Source organism: Antedon bifida, chromosome 10 (assembly GCF_963402885.1).
Source record: "Antedon bifida chromosome 10, ecAntBifi1.1, whole genome shotgun sequence".
Classification (NCBI taxonomy): Eukaryota; Metazoa; Echinodermata; class Crinoidea; order Comatulida; family Antedonidae; genus Antedon; species Antedon bifida.
The window spans coordinates 18,006,317-18,027,488 of record NC_136235.1 but is presented as its reverse complement, the minus strand read 5'-3'; the positions used below and the strand labels follow the sequence as shown (position 1 = coordinate 18,027,488).

Genomic DNA, 21,172 nt, shown 5'->3' with positions numbered 1-21,172 from the left:
AACTACTGAACCGTATCATCCAATCAAATATGGTGAGAGAGGGCTCACTACACAATTTTCAATTAAGCTTACTTTTTTTTCAAATTGGCGCTTTTTTTTTAATATAGAAATTTTTACATTCCTGATTTCGTCATCATTATTACAAACATTCAAAACATTATCGTCATCTTAAATGTTTCTCTATTATCAAGTCACAGTCAGCTCCGTCATTGTAGGGCCAGTCCATACATGTCAAGTTTGTCATCAGCATTTGGACGCGGGTAAAAATATTGTTCGTGGCGTTCTACAACAAGTATAATAAATAAAGACGTATCTAAAAGTTGAGGAAATTTATTTATTTATCACCTCGTGTGGCAAACCAATATGGCCATATAAAGAACGTTCATACTATTTACAAAAAAATACAATTTAACTAATTCTAAATTCAACGTAAATTGATCTTCGACTGGACTAGGACTACTACCGGTCGTAAATCATATGATCCTATTTTATATAGTACTTTCAATTTCGCTAGGCCTATCTATAGGCAAGACACTGCACCAGTGCATATATAAATTACAGCATTGTATAAAACGAGATATGCTGTAGCAGAATTAACACAATTGTACTATTAGCACATTTTGTTTCAAATCAAGGAACAGTGGAAACTATTTAATTTCTTCTGTTTAAGGATTAATTTCATCCTGAATCTATTAGATTTTCTGTACTTTTTTTTTTTATATAGATTAGAAATAAAAACAAACAAAAAGTAGAAATAGCAATTTTAAACATATCATTTGTATCAAACGTAGAAATAGACCTATCCGTTGTGTAAACGACGACGGCTAAATAGGCCTATCCGTTGTGTAAACGACGACGGCTAAACCGTTATCTTCCCTACGATAACATTTGAGTTGCCACATTTAAACTTGGATAATAATTATGGATTTATGATTGCGCGTACGATATAAATTTTAATTTTATCGTTACCTTTGTCCTCTTATTGGTTTATTCTGTCAATATCAACGAGATAATTCAATGTGTGCTTAGGTCGATCCTAGACACAAAGCTGTCGTCAATATCAAACGCCATTATTGTCTTTTAGAAAGTAAACACTCCTTTATCATGAAGGACAAGCTCAACACAAATAATATAAAAAACGTCATTTAGACGAATTTCTGGACATCAGGTGTAAACTTAACATTATTTCAGTTTATTTTTTATATCTTTTTCGACGTATAGTAGTTCATCACATTTCAAAGACTGCTTCCATCTCGCGTGCTCGATTTTTTTCCAATTTGAATAATGTTCTTGCTCAGACAATTATCTAGGAGTGTCGCGTCATGTTTCATTTTGATGACGTCATCATGTTAGAAAATATAGGCGGTGGTTAATTTAACCTATGCTACACTATAATGACATACAAATTGACACAATTTAGCACTGAACATTACTGCAAGGATTGCGTTCATGTTTTACGTGACGTGCACGTTCGCACATACAACAAATTCAACCCAACAGTGACGAGTTCAAATCTAGTATAGGCCTATTATGTGTGTTGCATTGGGTTAATCTATAGTGAATGGAAACAAAATTACATCCCGGCAAAAGGCTAGGACGTGCTTTAGGAAAAATATAAATAAATGAGTGACGTCATATTTCATATGATTTACTCAAATTTGCTTTAAAATGTCTTTGTATTTAGTTCAATTCTCCACTAATATATTAGTCTTATCATTCGACTTCAAAAGTCAAAAATTCTCCTCGTTTGGAGTGTTGAGTGATGTTCCACAGATAGTTTATACGTCTAAACAGGAGTTGCATTTTCTCGAATAAATTTGTCTTCAGCAACAATGCCAGTGGAAACGGCGATGTATTTGTCGTTATTGGTTGAATTGCAACAGGAATCGTAGACATACAAAGCAAAATAACACAGAGAAGACATGAACCAAAAAGCGGCGCACACCACTATTGATGTATTGTAGCTTCCGGTTGCGTCGAAGGCTTTACCTATAAAGACAAAAGTAACAAGTGTAATCCTGGGCTTTTGATAGATACGTAATTATAATGCGCTTTAGGCCTAATATCGATAACCGTCTGACAAGACAGTGGACCAAAATGTTACACACAATTACTCCATCCAGATCTGACTTCATCTCTCCCATAACGCTTGGTTCTTATGCTTGGTTCCCACTAGAGACGCACCGCAAGGACGTAACGCAGCGTAAGCGAATTGACAAATCACAAGCGATGGATTATTCAAACTGTCATTGGTTAACACGCTTGCGTTGCGTTTACGTCCTTGCGTTACACAATGACGTAAGCACGACGCAAACGAGTTAACCAATGACAAGTGACAGTTCGAATAATGGGAATCGCTTGTGATTTGTCAAATCACTTACTTTGTATTACGTCCTTGCATTACGTCCTAGAGTGGGGACCAAGCTTGGACGCAAAGTCTTCGTTGTTTATTTTAAACTTTAACGATTTGAAAATTCAACGCAACTAGAGTTTTAAAAAAAATGGATAAAGGGGGCGTAATAATTATAATGACTTAGGCAATGATTACTGGGTCGAATTCATTCAGTTTTATTATAGACCTGCAGATTTGTAATAAACGAATACATAACTTATTAGTATGTTGTAAATCAAAACTTATGATGCAATGAATTAAAACTGCACGGTATAAGCGAGGCCTATATACTGATGATGATTTATTCTTCTCATAGAATAACTAGCACAGCGCTGAGTTAGACCACGGGCTTACACTAAAGCTTGGTTCCCACTTGCGACGCAACGTAACGCAACATAAGCAAATGCCCTTCCAATAATTGTGTTTTCCCCCGCCTGCGTGAAATCAAACCTGCGATATTTGCAGCACTATTGCGTCGTCGGTTCCCACTTGTGATTACGCAATACAGCACTTCGCGTTAAAACGTCGCTGCGTTGCGTTACGTTGCGTCCTAGTGGGAATCATGCTTAACGGTAAAGGATAATCAATGTAGCGTACGTGGGATGCATTGTGAAGCGTGCGTATGCGCACCGTTGAATCACGACGCTGTTGATTGGTCAACTCACTTGTGTTACGCGTGCAAGTGGGAACCAAGCTTTAGTGTACAACACTGCACGCTAAATATAATAGGGATCGTGTCCATTCTGTCCGGGGAGGGGGGAGGGGGGATTTTGTGTACTGCGCTATTCCATTAAGTCCAGCTAACCATGGTGTCTGACGATTATAATTGCATTTACTTTTTAGTGGTACTCATATGTCTGTTGCGCAAGATACTGTTTCAAAACCACATAAAACCAGACTAAGAACAATTAACTTCTATGGAAAGACAATGCTCGGTGTTCAAAACAGGAATACGAATTTGCACTCAAAACGAACCGCTTCCTAATCTGGTGGTTACGCACGTTATGTTAATATCCTGAAATAATATACAAAAACGAAATCAGGCGGCGCGTACTAATTTATAATGATAATGGTTACCGTTTGGCATGGTCATTTATTGATAATTAATTAATATTGTTATTGAGGCGCGCAGAAAAGGACAATGACATGTAATACTTGTTGAATAAAGGTCGTTTTACACGACAACAACCAAGGCTGCGTTCAGACGGTTACAAACCTAACGGTAAATATTTGTTCTAGAGTGGCGTGTTTTTTTAAATGATTTTTAATAACAATTTTAATATTTACTGGATTATTAAACTAATTGTTTTTACACTTGACGCCTCGTATAAGTAAAATAGTAGATTTTACATTCGATTTTTGAACGACATATAGTTACGTTTATCTGTATTTTTTTTTTTATCAAATACGAGGTCTAACAGGACAAACAAAAATTGTTTTCTTCTGGTTTTGACCTTATTTACGGTTTTATTTCCAACTCAAATTATTATTTTGTATTTATCTTGACCGTATATTTATTTAACTAAATAAAAAGATCTTATTTTTTGATACGGGGAGAATGAACCCATTCAAAATATAACGGGTCAACTCTTTTCACTATAAAAAAAACCTCATAAAATGTATAGTTTGTCTCGATCATGATGGGTAGGCTATTTTCTTATATTTTTCCACGAGTAATTGTGTCAAAAAGCTAGCGAATTTAATTACCGTAACTGGTTCAATTAAATTAAACATCAATGACAAAACTGTTCATATAGTTCGATGTGACGACAGGACTTTTCTATTTTCCTATTCGTATGAGTTTAATTTCGCAATTTTTGTCAAGTCATCGAATTCAACTTCGTCGATTCTAGGTCCTGGCATAGACGTATAATGGTCCAGGTGACAACCTTGAATTATTATCACAGACATGCGCATTTTAACCTTTTATGGTCGTTATTGCTAAAATCGATTTTAGAGAGCTGGACATCCAGATAAGTTGTCGCAAATCGAAATTTCTCTATTGAGCTACTCGCCTGGCAAGTGGATTTTTTTAGGCTGTGACCTTATAATATCATTATGACCGTCAAAGCCACGCGGGGTTTTGTGGGGGTAAAGGGGAAAGGCACATAACTTACCAAATGCCATCGGAGCACCTAACGCAGCCAGACCAATAGACACGGTCAGATATCCAACAGCTTCAGAGTTTCTTGCAATACCAAAAATCTCTACTGCCACCGAGTAGATCAGAGACCAGTGGATGCCCATCGGTATACTTGAGACTAAAATGATCAAAAGTTTATTGTGTTAATAAAAATAACTTGTAAGTGTAAGATATAAGTTTCATCAACAAGCTAAAGGGAATAATCCATAAAAACAATTCAGTATTAGACAATATCTTTTGGTTTCACCCGATTCTCCAATATCGTATATCTAAGGCCACATGAGCCACGTCTTGTATTCTTAAACACTACACCCATGTTCACGACCTAACGTAGCTTAAAATCAGAAAACTGGCAGCATCGTCTGCATGCTGCTTGCACGCGTCTTTTAACAGGAGATCACGACGTGTGCCGCGTTCTTAGATGGAGAGCACGGAATTTGTCCACTCACTAATGAATATATTGGAGGATCGGGAGACACCTGTATCTCAGAAAACATCGTAACACATTACTTTATACCCATGACTATCTTAATAAATATTGTTTAACTCACCAATAAACAAAACGTTAAAACGATTTTATTATGCATTAAGTGATCATAAAAAATTCTAACTGTATACAAAAGTTATCACACAAAAATACATTACTATCATGATAGCAATGAAATTGATAATCACAATGATATGACAGTGATAAGCCTATAATAAATCATATTAGTGGTCGCGATTGGTAAAACTTCTTTTTATCCTCTGAGAGGAAGTCCTGTTGTTTTGAGTATTCTCACTCACGATGTCTTGGCAGGTTATATGTTATACATCATCATTAAGTAAAACTAGTTTCAGTAGATTTTTTATTGTTCGTGGAGAAATGATTTTAAGGAATGTAGGCCTATATTTTGGCGGATGAATAATGTGAAGCACGGATCGGACTGCAAACAAAGTGCGTCAGGTATTATGGTTTGTTGTCAAAGGGGCGAATCCAGTGGTGTATTATTAGCGCTATTATTGCACATCTCCCCAAAACAGTGACAGAATACATTTATATTTATATCTATTTTTGAAATATTAAAATACACTAACAGGTAAGAATATAACACGGACATAGGTCTATATTGAAATCGCAACTGCGCAAGGAGAACCCAAAACCAGAGGGACAGATTCCTCAAAGTATATCCAACACCGTTTGAGATGGATCCGCCCCTGCCGAGTCCTTTCTTGATGTTTCCCCATCCAGAAAATATTTTATTTAAAATTCTGAATGATAAACGATTTTCCTTCATGCTATACCGTACAGTAAGTAATTTGCAACACTGAACATTTCGTCGTCTGAATGGAACTTATGAAACTGCAAAACGAAGTGTTGGTCACTTATTTAAAATGGTTAGTAAATGCTTACTGATGGTATAGACTATAAACATAGCATAGGAATCTACGAATAATAAGGTGACGGTAATGCCAGTTCCCAGCAGACACGTCAGACACATTGCCACGACCCGTGGAAACGGAAGCTTGTCACCGCCTATTATGCACAGGAATCGACCAATCAGCTGACCTCCAGCCGATATCGCAACCATATGCGAGGCGATCTTTGGTGGGAACGCCATACTTTCAGCAACGCTTACCTATGACGGAAAATCAATGTCGTCAAGTGTAATGTCCCTAACCTAATCCTAAACTAAAATATATTTGTTAATGTGAACATTTCAAGTTTCAACACTCGAGTTTACGTGTGTAATCACGTGACTCGAGTTGACGTGTGTAATCACGTGAGGCTGACAAGATCATTACAGTTCAAGATAAGTTCCCGGTTTATATTATATATAATAAATAAAATAATGACAAATACCAACCATTTAAGTGCATGCTTATGAAAATATATATCGTAATCAAATAAAATTTAATAAAATAATTCTATATAAAACGACAAAAAGGTTATTTTAACAACTTTATATAAAAATATGGATCATTGTGGGTAGACGAAAAAGTAAAAGAAAAAAAATTCTGAAAAGTTTTAAAGATTCAAATGGATAGCTTACTTACCAAATATATAAGATTAAACATCGCCGCACAAGTTGAAAATATTATTGCCAGATTAAAGAGCCAATGCTCAACTAACTTCAGTATCAACAGATACTTCATAAATATATCCTTAGGTTTTTCTTCTGCGACGACGACGCATTTTTCAGTTCGTTTCTCGTCGTCATGTATTGAGTAAGTACTATCTGCGTCTTTAATTGGCGGTGCGTCGAAGGGAATACAGCATACAACGCCAACTAGTAATATAATGATGCTAAAAATACGAAGTGTCAACCTCCAGCCATACCAAGTAAAACAAAAACTAAAGATTGGACCGAGCGTTAACATACCTAGAAAGTTAGATTAAGTAAAAGAAAAGTGAGAATTAAAACATTTATCAGGCACAATTGGAACAGTTGTATATTTCATATGTCTATTTTATACTGCAATGATTGGAACAAACTATCTCTCAAAACTATCACCAGTAGGCCTACTGTATATGCAAAATGGAATTAGGTCTATTCGTCCTGTTTCATGTAACACAATGTTGTGTGACATGAGTGTACATGTATGTATATCATAATATCATCGCTATTCTACCAATACCTCGTAATATCCATTTTAAAAACGTATTTAATAAACAATTTCAGAATTCGGACATGGATTAACTTAACAATGATGAGATGACCTTTCAAATGACCATTGTGAATGAAGGACAATGGAAGAAACAAACGCTTGCATGGCCACTTTATTCTAAATCAAATCAAATTTGATCAATATATTGTATACCCAAGGTTATTACAATGAAAATTAACCATCCACAAACAGATCGGGCCAGTTGAAAAGTGTTCAAAATATTATTGGATCCGTGTAACTTAACTTTGTTTCATTTAAAAGAAAAATAACCAGTAGGGCCTATAACATTTCATCCCCAATGGTGTTCAGATGCTCAGACTTCTTTTCTTTTCATTTATAGAAGAATTGTCACTACTAAATGCAGGTCGTATTGGACGCGTAGGCGCAACCAACAGTAATATTTGACCAATCACCATTCGATAGATGACTGTCGCTTGTGATTGATCAACTCACTTGCTTTGCAATACCTTGTTGCGTAACCAAGCTTACTTCAGCTTATATCCGAACATCCAATGTTCATCTCTTATCTAACAATAAATGTTTGTTGTTTTAAAATGTTTCATATAAGCATTAATATTTTGTGTTATCGTTTACAGCGTTTAACCTCAGTTCCCACCACAAGGACGTAACGCAGCGCAAAGTGATTTGACCAATCACAAGCGTTGGATTATTCGAAAAGTCGCGTGTGATTTGTCAACTCGCTTGCGTGGCGTCTACGTCCTCGCTTTAATAAATAGGCCTACTTACCCACTGCAGTTCCGGATACAGCCAGTGAAGTAGCTCGGGAACAATTATCGTTTGGAAAATAACAGCTTAATAAATTCATTAACGGGTTATATACAAAGTTTCCGCCGATTCCGTACACGATGCTAAACGTTAGAAATACCGTGACCAGATCTGTAGCGAATGTCGTTAACAAGATTCCGGCTGCGCTAAGTACGACTCCAATTATGGCAACTTTACGATGGCTGGTCAACTCGTACAAGAAACAAGACAGTGGTGACATGGAGCATATCGTTGCCGTTGAAACAGAGCCGACCCATCCTAAAAAATATAACATGTAAATATAGCATGTAAATATAACTAATAAATAATTGGTGCAATACTATATTTTGGCACATATGGCGTTTCATACGTATATTACTTGAGCTTGTATTTTCAGACAATAATCGAAATAAAAAAACTAAATTAGCCTAAAAGACAATAAATACAGACTTGGGGCAAGTCTAATATAGGCTATATTATTGTATAGTTTTGAAACTATTTTCAATGTGTTTTTCAGTTTTTATCATTTTAATATCTTTACTTGCCGAATAAGAAAATATATCGTATGTTGAATTATGACGAATAAAGTTAACGTGAAGTATACGTGTACATTGTAGAAAGAAGTTGTAGGAAGATCATCTGATAATTTTAAATATTCCTACTTTTACTTTTTTTATTTAGCTTTATATTGAATTCTAGCAAACTTAGACAATAAAGAATAAATGTAATAACAATGAGGCAGACAAGGCATCGTCTGACATTTTTCCATTTTCACTACCCATCCCAATTCCCCATCTTTGCCTCGTTTTCTTTTTTTTAACCTCTCTCTATGGCCTTGATAGTATAAATGACAGAATGGTTTTAATACTTTTTTTGGGACACATAACGAAAACACGAAACTGTAATGATTATATTCTGAGAAAAGATTTAGTGCAGTATTATAAAGGCCTTTGCTGTCAACAATAACAACAACAACAACCATCGTTTATATTTTGCACAAACATTTAAATCAGAACGTGACACCAAATAAATCATCCTAAAACGTCAGTGTGAACAGACTATTACAATCACGCGCCCTATCCATGGACTTTGACAATGGCTTACGTGAGGTGTGATTGTTATTTCAGTAAATTGTACATTTATTATCAGATTAATTTTTTGAAGTGTCAAAAAAACAAGTTCAACACTTTAATAAAAACAACGTTGACCTGTCAAGCATTCTACGATTGGTCATAAGCGGATCCTCCTAAAATTTCGGCAAATACAAAAGAAACGTTATTACATTATCAGCACCTTTTACGATTATAACTTGATTCGTAACTGATTCTTTTGGCGATAATGTCATATCTTTTTTATTTATTTTTTTTAAAATTTATCTTTTTACTAAAGCGTGGTTCCCACTAGAACGCAGCGCAGCGAAGTATCGACGCAAAGTGATGTATTGCGTAATCACAAGTGGGAACCGACGACGCAATAGTGCTGCAAACATCGCAGGTTTGATTTCAAGCAGGCGGGGGCAAACACAATATCAGAAAGGAATATGCTTACGTTGCGTAGATTGCGTTACGTTGCGTCGCTAGTGGGAACCATGCTTTATATAAATCTGCAACATGAATAAGCTGCGTATAATGCGATGAGCAAAACATAATAGTGGAGGGGAAGTAATAATAGACTGAATACACCACTCTCCGGCGATAATAATATTGTATATACAATCCGCGCCAATCGGAAGGGTTGGTGGTATGTGCGCGCGTATTTATAAGTTCACGTATTTCTGGAGGGGAGGTAACCATTAAGATACGTAACGCAACGCAACGACGTATTGACGCAAAGTGCTGTTTGGAAACCGACGCGACGCAACATACAGCTGCAGGTTTGATTTCACGCAGACGGGGGAAAACACAATTATTAGAAGAGCTATTTCTTACGTTGTAGGTTGCGTTGCTAGTGGGAACCAAGCTTAAGTACCGTAATTGCACCAGGTAAGTTTCAATGGCGTGTTATTTCTGATCGTATTCACACAGTAACGTGAATTGTAAAACGGCTTTGCTTCATTTAATTTCAAACATAAATGCCATATTTATGTAATTTATTATATACTTATTCAGGAGAAATAGAACGTTTTATGTTTTATCGATATCATTGCCTCGATAGTATTATTGTTATTAATAAGCCTTTACTCTGAGTTCCGCTCTATATCTATAGGTTGCGTGCCGTCTCGAAACCAAAAACAACAATAAGTTATTGTGTATACTCAATGCATGCATTAAGTCTACTTCCAAAGAATTTCATGGAAGTAAAATGAGTAAAAATAGATGAAAATCAACAGAAATGTATTTTGCTTCATTTTTCGCTTTATTTCTATGATAGCTCTGTTATTGTTTATAATGACCGCATTGACTAATTAGGGCCTACTAAATATTGTAGACCTAATCCAGAACAATCGAATTTACAGCGTGAAGCCAGATCGGAGACTCTCACGACTTGCAAGACGGACCTCCATCATCCGGGCATTGCATTACTAATCAAATCATCGACGAGATATTTTCGACATTGTGTTACGTCATCTTATATCCTCTGCTGACGGTTACTCCTCAGCATGTACAGAAATGTACACCAGATCTACACGTCCACAGGCAATCAAATAGCCCTATCAAGATCAACTTTAGTACATTTTTTCTGGTGAAAATTTAAGATCACGCCATATTTGACACGCATGCAAATATGTACATGCAGGTGGTTTTTACGATAATAAAATACGTAATGCGATCTTCTTCCTAAAGGTGGGCTCAGGACCCTTGCAATTTCAACCTAATTCAGATTAAAACGTGTAATAGAGAAGCATAGGCTCTCTGTACGCCAGGGTGAAAGTATGTGATTTAAAATGGTTTCCTAATAAACAAATTTAAGTTTGCACAGTGTCGGATTTAGGCATGCGTTCTATGTCATGGAACAGCACGAGTAAAGATCGTGCGCTTTGGGAACTGAAGCTTAATTAAAAGGTAGTCTGCACTTCTTTTAAAATTAAAATTGTAAAAAACTTATTCGCCAATTTTTTTTTGGGCGGAATAAACATTGATTATTATTATTATCATTAATACTATTTATATTTGAAACTATAAATTATCAACACTTCATGGATAAGTGTTGATAAAATGTGTTCATACAATGCCGTTTAATGTACCATTACAAATACACATGTAGGCATCTTGAACGTGCACTTGACATCGGTGGCCTCCCGTTTTACCATTGTCTTTCCTTTTGAGTTTTACTTTATTTATTTATGGGGCCCCGGGTTAAAAATACGCGAATTATTTGACAAAATGTTACGCTGGATAAACTACCGTAAAAACGAGAACCGGTAGAGTTAAGCTTGGTTCTCACTAGAGACGCAACGTAACGACGTAACGTAAGTGATTTGACCAATCACAAGCGATGGATTATTTGAACAGTCTCTTGTCATTGGTCAACTCGCTTGCGTTGCGTCATAGTGGGAACCAAGCATTATTCTGACGAAACAACGATGCAGTCGGATAACATGTCATTATTATATTCACATATTCAAAGAACACAAACAGACTTCTGTATATTGAATTAAAATACCAAATTACGATCACAAAGAAGTGTTCACGAAACAACACATTAAACTCCTTGTAGCATCTGTATTATAATAATGGAAATTTATAATCAACACTTCATGGATAAGTTTTGATAAAATGTGTTCATACAATTATGTTACTAAATTGATCTATTTTTAAGGAAAACAGATTCTCACGTTAAGTTTCAGATTAAACAACGATCTTAGATCTTGTCCCTCGTTCTGTGAGTGTATCGTATACAGTATTAATGATATTTGGTCCGACTTAGATTCTAAGTTGGACAAAATGTCATTAAATACATGTTACACAGAACAATGTTTAATAAGAGAAACACGAAGACGTGTATTAAAAACTTGTCATTCAACGGCCTACATTTCCAACACAGTTTGTTACATTCATGACTCTATGCGGCCTGTTATGCAACCTACACGATGAGGCTTGTCTACTTCTGCTGAATAGTTTAACTCTTAATCAAGTTACGGATCAAACAATTAACTAATTTCTAAAATCGAGACATTTTCACAACATCAAACATTCATAGAATTCGGCTTCCTTCTCATGCAAAATATTTATGGGCTGACAAATCTTGCGGTAAGGACGATCAAAGTATATTGATCGAAACGTCGAGAACAGTTCTTTTCAGAGAACTTCCGCAAACTTTTGATTTGATTGACATGCACATTCAAACAATAAACTAATTATTAGCAATCATTATTAACTTATTAACAATCAGAACATTATAATAAAGTCACAATAATTCGTTGCGTAAACTTGTTTTAATTATCGGATAATGGCCAATTAAGAAGGAAATTATGTTCATATTTCTTCTACATTGTTTTAAACCAGTCTTAGGATATTGCTCAAGTCCTCATCACATCCCGGAAAAGAAATTGAACCGTATGCTAAACAGTCTAAACACCATATAGACAAACGAAAACAACATCTCACTGGTTAAAGGAGAGTTATAGGTACCTGGGAATTGTCCTTTGTAGTAAGGTGTTTAGAGACCAATAAAAATGACTATAGGACATTGTTTATATTCACTCTTTCGATTCAATTCATTGCAGAAATGAGCTTTTAACTTATTATGAATATATTATTATGTTATTATTATCATGGTTGATCAACCAATCAATCATGAATAAACGGTGCGGCCTTTTAAACAATTTTAGGTCAGCCTTACATCTGTAAGCACGTACACATTTCAACGATTTATACAGTGCAGTGTTAGATTTATGAAAATATTTCGAATAATAAATTGTCTAATGTTGAAAATTTTTGATTCGCCATGATGGCGTAATGTTGTCAAGACAATTAGATCTGTGAAAAGTCAATTATTTGACCCGCGATGACATTTTGATAGCAGAACAATTGAAATAAAGAAAGTAACAGTAGTCTTATACAATGAAAAGATGAGATTTGATAAACAGAATATTTTAATTCGCTTCATGAAAAAGAATCCATGTACGACCCATCCAAAATCATAAGAAGCATAGGAACCAAAGGGAGAGATAGGCAAAAAACACACAGAACACAATGCTAAATAAGGCTAAACATAATATTAGTAAAGAATTGATTTTACGTCCCTGCTCCTCGCATGATCTGGAGCCACTTGACTTTTTACTATTTTTAAAGGAAAATGGTGGGCGAATTTCCATTTAAGTTAATTTACGAAATGGTTTAATCTATACGTTTTCTAGCATTCTAATATTCTTGATTTAAGCTTTAGAAATCTTGAAACAGTGACTTCAAGTCTGAAGATGATCCGCTGGTAAATTTCAAACCTGTCATAAAAACGATTTTCAGACCCCGGGCGTGACACCAAAAAGCCTTCTTGGTGAAACATTTTTAATTAAATACAATTGTAGCCTCCTTTGATGAATGTCAAGTGTCTTACTTACTATGCAAAATAACTACTCAGTCAACTTACCTATAGCAGTTGTCGTTGAATTGAATTCTCTCTGCAGTTCCACCAGGATAACGCTAACTGTATGGATGACTCCTATAATAAATATATTTATGATAAAAACGCAAAAAGCGATAGTCCATCCTCGTTTGTTATCCATTGCTGAATAGTGCTCTTCCTATAACTGAAACATAAAAGTACCCATAGGTCTACTGAAACTGCTAAGCAACCACGGAAAAAAATCTGCAATAACGGTATATAGGCCTCGACTGGGTCTACAGCAGCTGATAGACAGTATTTGTATCGCTTCAGATTGTTTGTTTATTTGATAGCCAATGCAGATTCGGCAGCAGGTCCTGAAATAGTGAACAATAAAAAACCGGATTGATCCCGATTAGCAACAATAGGCGGGCGGCTAGTGATTGATCAACAAGCGTTGAGGGCAGACTATTATTATTAATCCTAAAGTAATCCGTGATTGAGCATACGCTATACGTGGTATAGAGTGCGATTGGAATTTCATATTTGAAGTTAGCTCAAATTATATTGTATGTGGACGGTCCCGGAAAAAAAAACACCCATGTGTTGATCTGGTCGTCTGAATAAATAACGTTGAACTAAGAACTTGCTTTTCTTGAATATGATCGTGCGATTGGTCCGCCGACAACGTGACAGAATTATTAAAGATTCGACCAATCAGCAGAGGACAGACTATATTTTGTCAAAATCGTGCGTTGGTTTATGAAAAGCGCGGTTCACGTACGTTGACACAGATAGGTAGGCCTAGACTTAATTTATATGAGGAAAATCATTGTCCATAGGAATTAAAGTGACCAATTAAAAACATGGAAGCTGGAGGGCCATCCAGCCAGTACATTTTACTACTAATATGAAGAAGATATGTTCGTGAAGCCAGGCAAATGGATCTGTATTATGGGGGCCTAGCTTGGTTTAATGAAGGTGAGTTAGGAAGGCCGGGATCATACCACATTCATTTAGGCCTATGTATTATGATCCCATTCCTTACGTTTTTTTGACACTTTGTAAAAATAATGCATATATATTACTTTAAAAACATTAAACCAGGTCATTCCTTGTATTAAATGTACGTTTTATGGTAAATTATGTCAAAAAGAGAGAAACAACCTAAGTTAAGTAGCTCGCGTCGAATGTAGTCTTTAGACTAGGCTAGGCCTAGTTTTGTAGGCCTAGCTGGTAGACAACAGTAACGTACGAACATCGTACGCTAGCTAATAGCCTGACGTTGTCTAGTTGCTGCATTGTCTTTCTGTTTTTAATCCGTTAGTTTGTGATCTTAAATTAGATCTAAAAACGTATGGAATAGGACTTTAATGGTTCAATTGAATCTTACTTATCCAGACTTTCTTGCAGTGGCGAACATTGGGGTATGGGTAACAATAATGTGTACGCACATTATTGAAAATGTTTGTAATGTAATGTAAGTAATAGTGGGGATCCCACAGTACATGGCAAATTATCAATTAACAAAATATGTTGTACCTTTTAAGTACATCAGAAAATATCTTTTTTCTCCTCTGAAAATGTGTAGGAATGGTGGTAACTATTAATGGTGGTAATCTTTAGTTTAGATAGCAAAGAAAATTACATACTTTTGTTAAGTAACAGAATGAAAATCCACACACACAGTATTTCCCATTATGTAATATACATAAAAATCATTGATAATAATAATAATATTATTTCATACATTGTATGAATTTGTAGATTAATTAGTACACTAATAATATATTCATAAATTATTTACTACAGTGTAATATAATAACATAATATTTTATTTGCAGCTTGGTAGAAGAATAAATAATAATGTTCTATTCAGTTTTTTTAAAAATGAAAAAATAATTTTTTATACACCATGATATATTATATCATTGACAAATATGTTTTTTTATGAAAGACCTCTGCTTAATTCTAGACAAATACTGTATGTTAGCCTGTTGGGCTTTCTCCATTTTATGTTACCGTCTACTTTTCTGTAATGGAAATATTTAGCCAAGAAGGGTGATTGCACTCTTCTGATTAAACAAGGAAAGAGTGATTTTAACTCTTCCCTGATTAAACCTAATCAAATGTTTGGCTCCATTGTTGAATAGCAAACTTTGTTCCTGTGCTAATTCGTTCTACATCTGGGCCTGTTGAGGGAGCTGTTGCAAATAGTATTGATGACGATAGCTGTTGTATTGTTGGTTGGTTTGTATCTTGTGTCAAAACTACAGACCTGAAAATAAATATAGAATATACTATATAGCGAGAACCTCAATATCTGTAAAATCTACATTACATCTAAGTATCCTGGCAATGTAGTAGTACATCAACTGAAAAGAGTGATAATATAATAATATATAATGTAATAATTCCTCATTATTGTTTATCATATTTACTGAAATAACGGTAATAATATAATAATAATTAAATAATTTTAGAAGGGAATACTAATGGGAATAGAGCACCCAGCGAAGGCCTAGACAGAAATGTTTTGACACCCTAAAGATATTGAGTAAAACCTACTTCTATGAGAGAGAAAAAGACAAGGGGAAATTGGGGGAAAGGAGAGATATGGAGATCAACCTTCACAGCATTTGATAATTAACATCTAACATGATAATAATCCAACCAACTTACTCGAATGTGTTAGGTATATGGTTAGGTACATCCCCCACTTTTTCATTGCTATCAGAGTTTTTGGCGATCTCTCTCAAACAAGCTTCTGATAGCCATGCTGCAGCATCGGTCTCATTTGGGTCCAGCGCTAACTTCTTCTGCAGGTCCTCATGATCTTGGTCAACTACAGCCGTTTGATACACCACCATGTGGTGACGTCTTGGCAATCCCTGGGATAGCATTGCTGGGTAAACTGACTAGAAAGGAATAAGTTAATTAGTTGTACAGTTCTCCTTATGACATTATCAAACTTTCGAAACAGGTGATGTGGCAGTGTGCGACGCGCAACAAATCATGCAATTTACAGTGATCATGCAGATACAAGATCGGCGGACCATTGAACATTCAACGATTTGGAACTGGTGTTGGGTGTTTCCGACTTGTGCGTTTCGACTAATAGTTATAGTAACTCAAGTAATTAGTTGCAAATATACCTCCCACAATGCAAGAACTTTTATTGACTTGCAGTCTTGAGGTGTGATTTTCAAACCAGTCTCTTCCTCTAGCTCCCTCAATCCCGCCTCTTCTAACTGCATCAAAGAAAACATCAAAATAATGTTGATGAATACAAACACAATGATACTTAGATTTTATACACTGTACTAAATTTTGAATAAAATTGTTTTATGTATTGATAAACAACAAAACCCTAATGTAAATGTTTAGCACAGCACTATTATTTTTTCATTTAATTTTATTTAAAATACCGTCATCGCAGCCAAAGCTGAATTACAAGGATATTTACATATTCTAAATATAAAAATTTTTATAAAAGTATAAAACCAATGGTAATTATATATATATTAGGATAACATTGACACCTAAAAAACTATACAGGAACATAAGAAAAGGTTAGCTTAAAATAGAAAAATAAATTAAACCACCAAAAAGGACCAACAAGAAAAACATAGACAAAAAGAGCAAAAAAGGTAACAATAGAAAAAAGAAAACTGTGCTGAAAATGGGGTGAGCACATAATGCAAGAACGTAGGCTTTTGGACATGGACAGCTAGGTGCACAAGGAAGGTGGACCTAAACAGAGCCTAGCCTTCAGTTGCACCACACCGTAGCCTACTATGCTTATACTGTATCTTCATTGTTTGTCAGATAATACTTAACTGTTTCATTGGCTTCCACATGTCCACCAGGCGGAACCCAGATGCCTGGGAAGTTTCTCAAATGTTTTGCTCGTCTTGTTATTAGTATGTGTCTGTCAGAAGTCTGCAGCAAAGTCGCAACGCCCACATCAACTCCTCTGGTGACATCTTCTGGTCGTATAGATTTTATATCAGACTCTGTCAATGCATGCATTGGACAAAATGTAGGATGCTTTGAAACAAAGTTCAAATTTAGAAAATTCAATGGTTTTAATTAATTTACATTACTTTTATTTTTATTACTATACATTATTACACCTACTACTAGGCTACTTTATTTATATTAGTGTATATACCAGTAATTTACTGTATTTATTTGTTTTGTAAATGTACATATTCTCTATATTGATATGTTTGTTGATTTTGGTTGAAATAAACGTTAAATTGAATTGAACATTGTTCAAAGACTCTCTGAAAACTGGATAACTGAAGGAATTGTTCTTTATGGTTGCAGTGATCCCAAAATTTATTTGTACTACTTCAAATGAATTATTTGTATGTCGACAGTATACTAACCTTTACTAGGATTTGTTTATCGCCTTCAGTTGATATGACAACAACCCCATCTTGTAGATTACAACTTAGTTTTGTGGTTTGCCCAGTTTTACCAAAATAATCAAATACACACTGAAAAAACAAATAATATTAAATAATATAATATTAAGTGTATGTATTAATAAAATTACCTAATTGACGTATATGTGTAGAGTGAGAAAATAAAATATCCATGGATTCACTGGTTGATAACCTGGATCCTGTAATCTATAGGCCGAGGCCTCACAGTGGCTAACTATGCTCAGCCCCTCCTGCCGTTCTGAACCGTGCCGTTCGTGGTGTTACAGAACTAAGAAGACTAGCCTAGGCCTAGCAAGTTTTAGAACACAAACATGTGTTTTCATTTGTTTATATACATCAAGAACGATTAATAATTATCGCAATGGTATACTTACTTGCTGGAAAGGGGCAATTTCTACATTATTTGAACCATTTTTTCGATAGCCAACTAGAATTCGTCTGGAATTCATGGAGGCTGCCATTTTTATTCTGCATTTATTAAATAGAGGGCGACATTGTAAAATAAAGTAAAAATTGTTGTTTGTGTGCGGAGGCAACGATTTTTTTTTCCTTTACGTATTTTACATTCTAAATAATTATACTCTTTTTTCTTATTTTTTCTTAGCTGTTCACCGATGCAGCAGTAAGGTGTGTTGCTTTACTTTTACGTGTAATTTGAACTTGCACAAGGCAATATTGAACTCTGAAAACAAAACTTTAAGAAAGAAAATAAATACTGGAACAACATCTTATTTCAAATGGATCAACAAAACTTAATCCACTGTTTAATCCTTTTTAAGCAACTTTACTGAATACAATAATTACATTGTACAAACAGAACAATGCTAACTTGTGTACCAAAAAATAATTAAATTTAGGTAATCAATTTGGAATAAGAATTCTATATCTCATTTTTTATTTAACAAATACAAAATTTGGTCGAAAAACAACAAAGTAATTTAAAGTTAAGAATGAGAGCACCAGAGCTTTTTGATATAATACTGAATTAAACAGTAGAATAACTCAACAATACAAATATAATGTACATTATTTACACAGTGCAATATACCTGCACCAAACAAGGCGATTTACATTGCATATCTTGCTATGTACATGTTTTTCTGTGTCTCTATAAATTCCTCCTAGGCAACATCAGTTATAAGTTATTAGAAATGTTCTTTTTTCCAAACCAACAATTAGTATTATGACTACAAGCCAGATGAACATTTTCAATCAACATCAGTTATACTTTTATCGAAAACAGGAAAATATTTTTTTACAAATCTGTAGATGTTGTTTCCAAAATAAATTTAAATAAACATAAATATTTCTATTGATTGCCTTAAGCTCTGTCTACACTATCAAATGTGTGATGTGCCCAAATATGGTAGTGATATTAACAAATATGGTAATGATATGACATCATCATGTCCATATATGGGCACATCACATTTGTTTGTCACATAAAGTTTGATTAAATGTACATATTTGGACACTAATGTTTTGGACAATCTAAATAATAATAATGTGAATTATGTGAATATTGATATTTTTTAGATATTGATAAAATGTGTTCTTCCAATCAAGTCCCCCTTCTTATTAACTCTGTCAGAATTACGAGATCTAATGTATAATCTGTGTTAACTATACTCTAGTACTACTTTGTAATGCTAAAAATAATTAAACATTCCCAAACTGAGACTTGAACTTCTCCTTGACTCTGCATAGGCCTACAGCCTTACCATTAGACCACTAACACTATCATATAAAGTATGGTATGCAGTACAACCCCTCCTTTGGACACTATCTAATTAACAGGGCCATAGCCAGCATAAGGCAGATGAGGTGCTTGTCAGATTTAACCTTGATTAGGGAACACTTTCATTTGAAATGAACCAGGAAAATATATGTTTTGACACAATAACCAAATCCTATTAGAGGGGACGATTTTTTGGGTCTCGAAGGTGTCACCTTAAGGGTTCCAATGTTTTCCAAAAATTGTGGCTTAAACCATACTTGGGCGGAATTTTGTAAAATGTGCCATATATACTTATTCAGAACTTCATTACCTCTTCTAACTCATGTACAATACAATACCTAACTATTGATTGCTAATCAAACCAGTATTCTTACTAAACATATTATATTACAGTATCTCCCTATATTAACAATATTAACAGTTATATATACATCATGTTGACTTATACTTTGTGAAAAATCGCATCCTAACTTCAGCATTAGCTAACTTTAATTAGAGCAGTTTTATTTGTGAAATGTGGTAAGATAAAATGGAAGTTAGGTTTGAAAGTATAACATATAGAAGCCCTGATTATATTATACCATGTTAATATTCACTTTGGAATATTACATATTTTAACATTACATCAACTAATGCTACTTAGTTGATGACGATTGTTATAAAGAAATTAGGTTTAAAAAAATATATTTTATATTATTATGTTGTTTTTGTTTGTTCAATGAGAAAAGCTAGAGTAAGGCAAAAAAAAAAAAAAAGGAGATTTATTACATGATTTTTTTAATTCTTATTTTTGGAAGTTTTAATAGAATTGTTTTTTGAAGATTTGTACTTGTTTTTTCACTATGTTGTTGATTTCCAAAAAAATTGCAAACATTTGGGAATCATAATTTTATTCCGAACTTCTGTATTAATAGCTGCTTTTCATCTTCGCAATGCACCATGTGCCTATCCATCTGTCCAGTTGAAAAGTCATTCTTCGTACGCTCAGAAACATAACAGCAAGTGCAGAATGACTGGTAGACTCAACAGCTGCTTATTCGCATGATGCATTGTGAAAATGAATGTTGCTGTTGTTGAATGTGTAGGCCTTCTTGTGGTCATACTTCATGTGTGTTCCTCATGTGTACAATTTGCTGTAGTGCATTTTGAATGGCTGGATCCATGTTACCCTACAAATAGAAATTATTAAACATTAATACTAAATAGCAGAATTAATCAGATAATAAAAAAGATTAGATGGAGACAATTATTACAAATGACGGAGGATCAGGAATGATTTTTGCAGTGGGGGTCAAAATGATAATGATAGAATAAGGAGATACAAAGCACAGAGATAATAGATAGTCCCCAATTTTTTTAAGGGCCATTCATATTTCATTTGTTGATATTATTCTATGTTAAACAAGCTTGTGTTTGTTGGTTTTTTCTTTTCTTTTTTTGTGGGGGAGGGGTTACTCCTACTTTTCATTCCTACAGCAAATAATGAAAATTAAAGAATATCAATAAATTGAAAAAATTGAATAAATTAAATTGTAAGTGAGTACTCA

General features: G+C 34.5%; 3 protein-coding genes across 3 annotated transcripts in view; all 3 read right to left on the bottom strand.

Moving 5' to 3' along the window:
• Positions 1-342: 342 nt before the first annotated feature.
• On the bottom strand, positions 343-13,806 carry LOC144853723 (monocarboxylate transporter 13-like). Its single transcript, XM_078711514.1, has 6 exons — positions 13,479-13,806; positions 7,932-8,228; positions 6,573-6,898; positions 5,929-6,154; positions 4,510-4,653; positions 343-1,989 (listed from the first exon to the last, which is right to left on the bottom strand). Exons 1-6 carry the CDS (start codon positions 13,612-13,614, stop codon positions 1,787-1,789), a joined length of 1,332 nt encoding a protein of 443 aa, XP_078567640.1. The 5' UTR covers positions 13,615-13,806; the 3' UTR covers positions 343-1,786.
• Positions 13,807-15,132: 1,326 nt separating this feature from the next.
• Positions 15,133-18,345, bottom strand: LOC144854257 (m7GpppN-mRNA hydrolase NUDT17-like). The gene is made up of 6 exons (XM_078712185.1): positions 18,262-18,345; positions 17,828-17,938; positions 17,274-17,483; positions 16,589-16,684; positions 16,116-16,351; positions 15,133-15,711 (listed from the first exon to the last, which is right to left on the bottom strand). Exons 1-6 carry the CDS (start codon positions 18,334-18,336, stop codon positions 15,555-15,557), a joined length of 885 nt encoding a protein of 294 aa, XP_078568311.1. The 5' UTR covers positions 18,337-18,345; the 3' UTR covers positions 15,133-15,554.
• A 283-nt stretch (positions 18,346-18,628) lies between these two features.
• LOC144853709 (uncharacterized) overlaps positions 18,629-21,172 on the bottom strand; it is a 38,703-nt gene continuing 36,159 nt past the window's right edge. Inside the window, exon 17 of the mRNA XM_078711488.1 lies at positions 18,629-20,794. Within this exon, the coding sequence (XP_078567614.1) occupies positions 20,723-20,794 (72 nt within the window). The 3' untranslated portion in view covers positions 18,629-20,722. The remainder of the gene's footprint in view (positions 20,795-21,172) is intronic.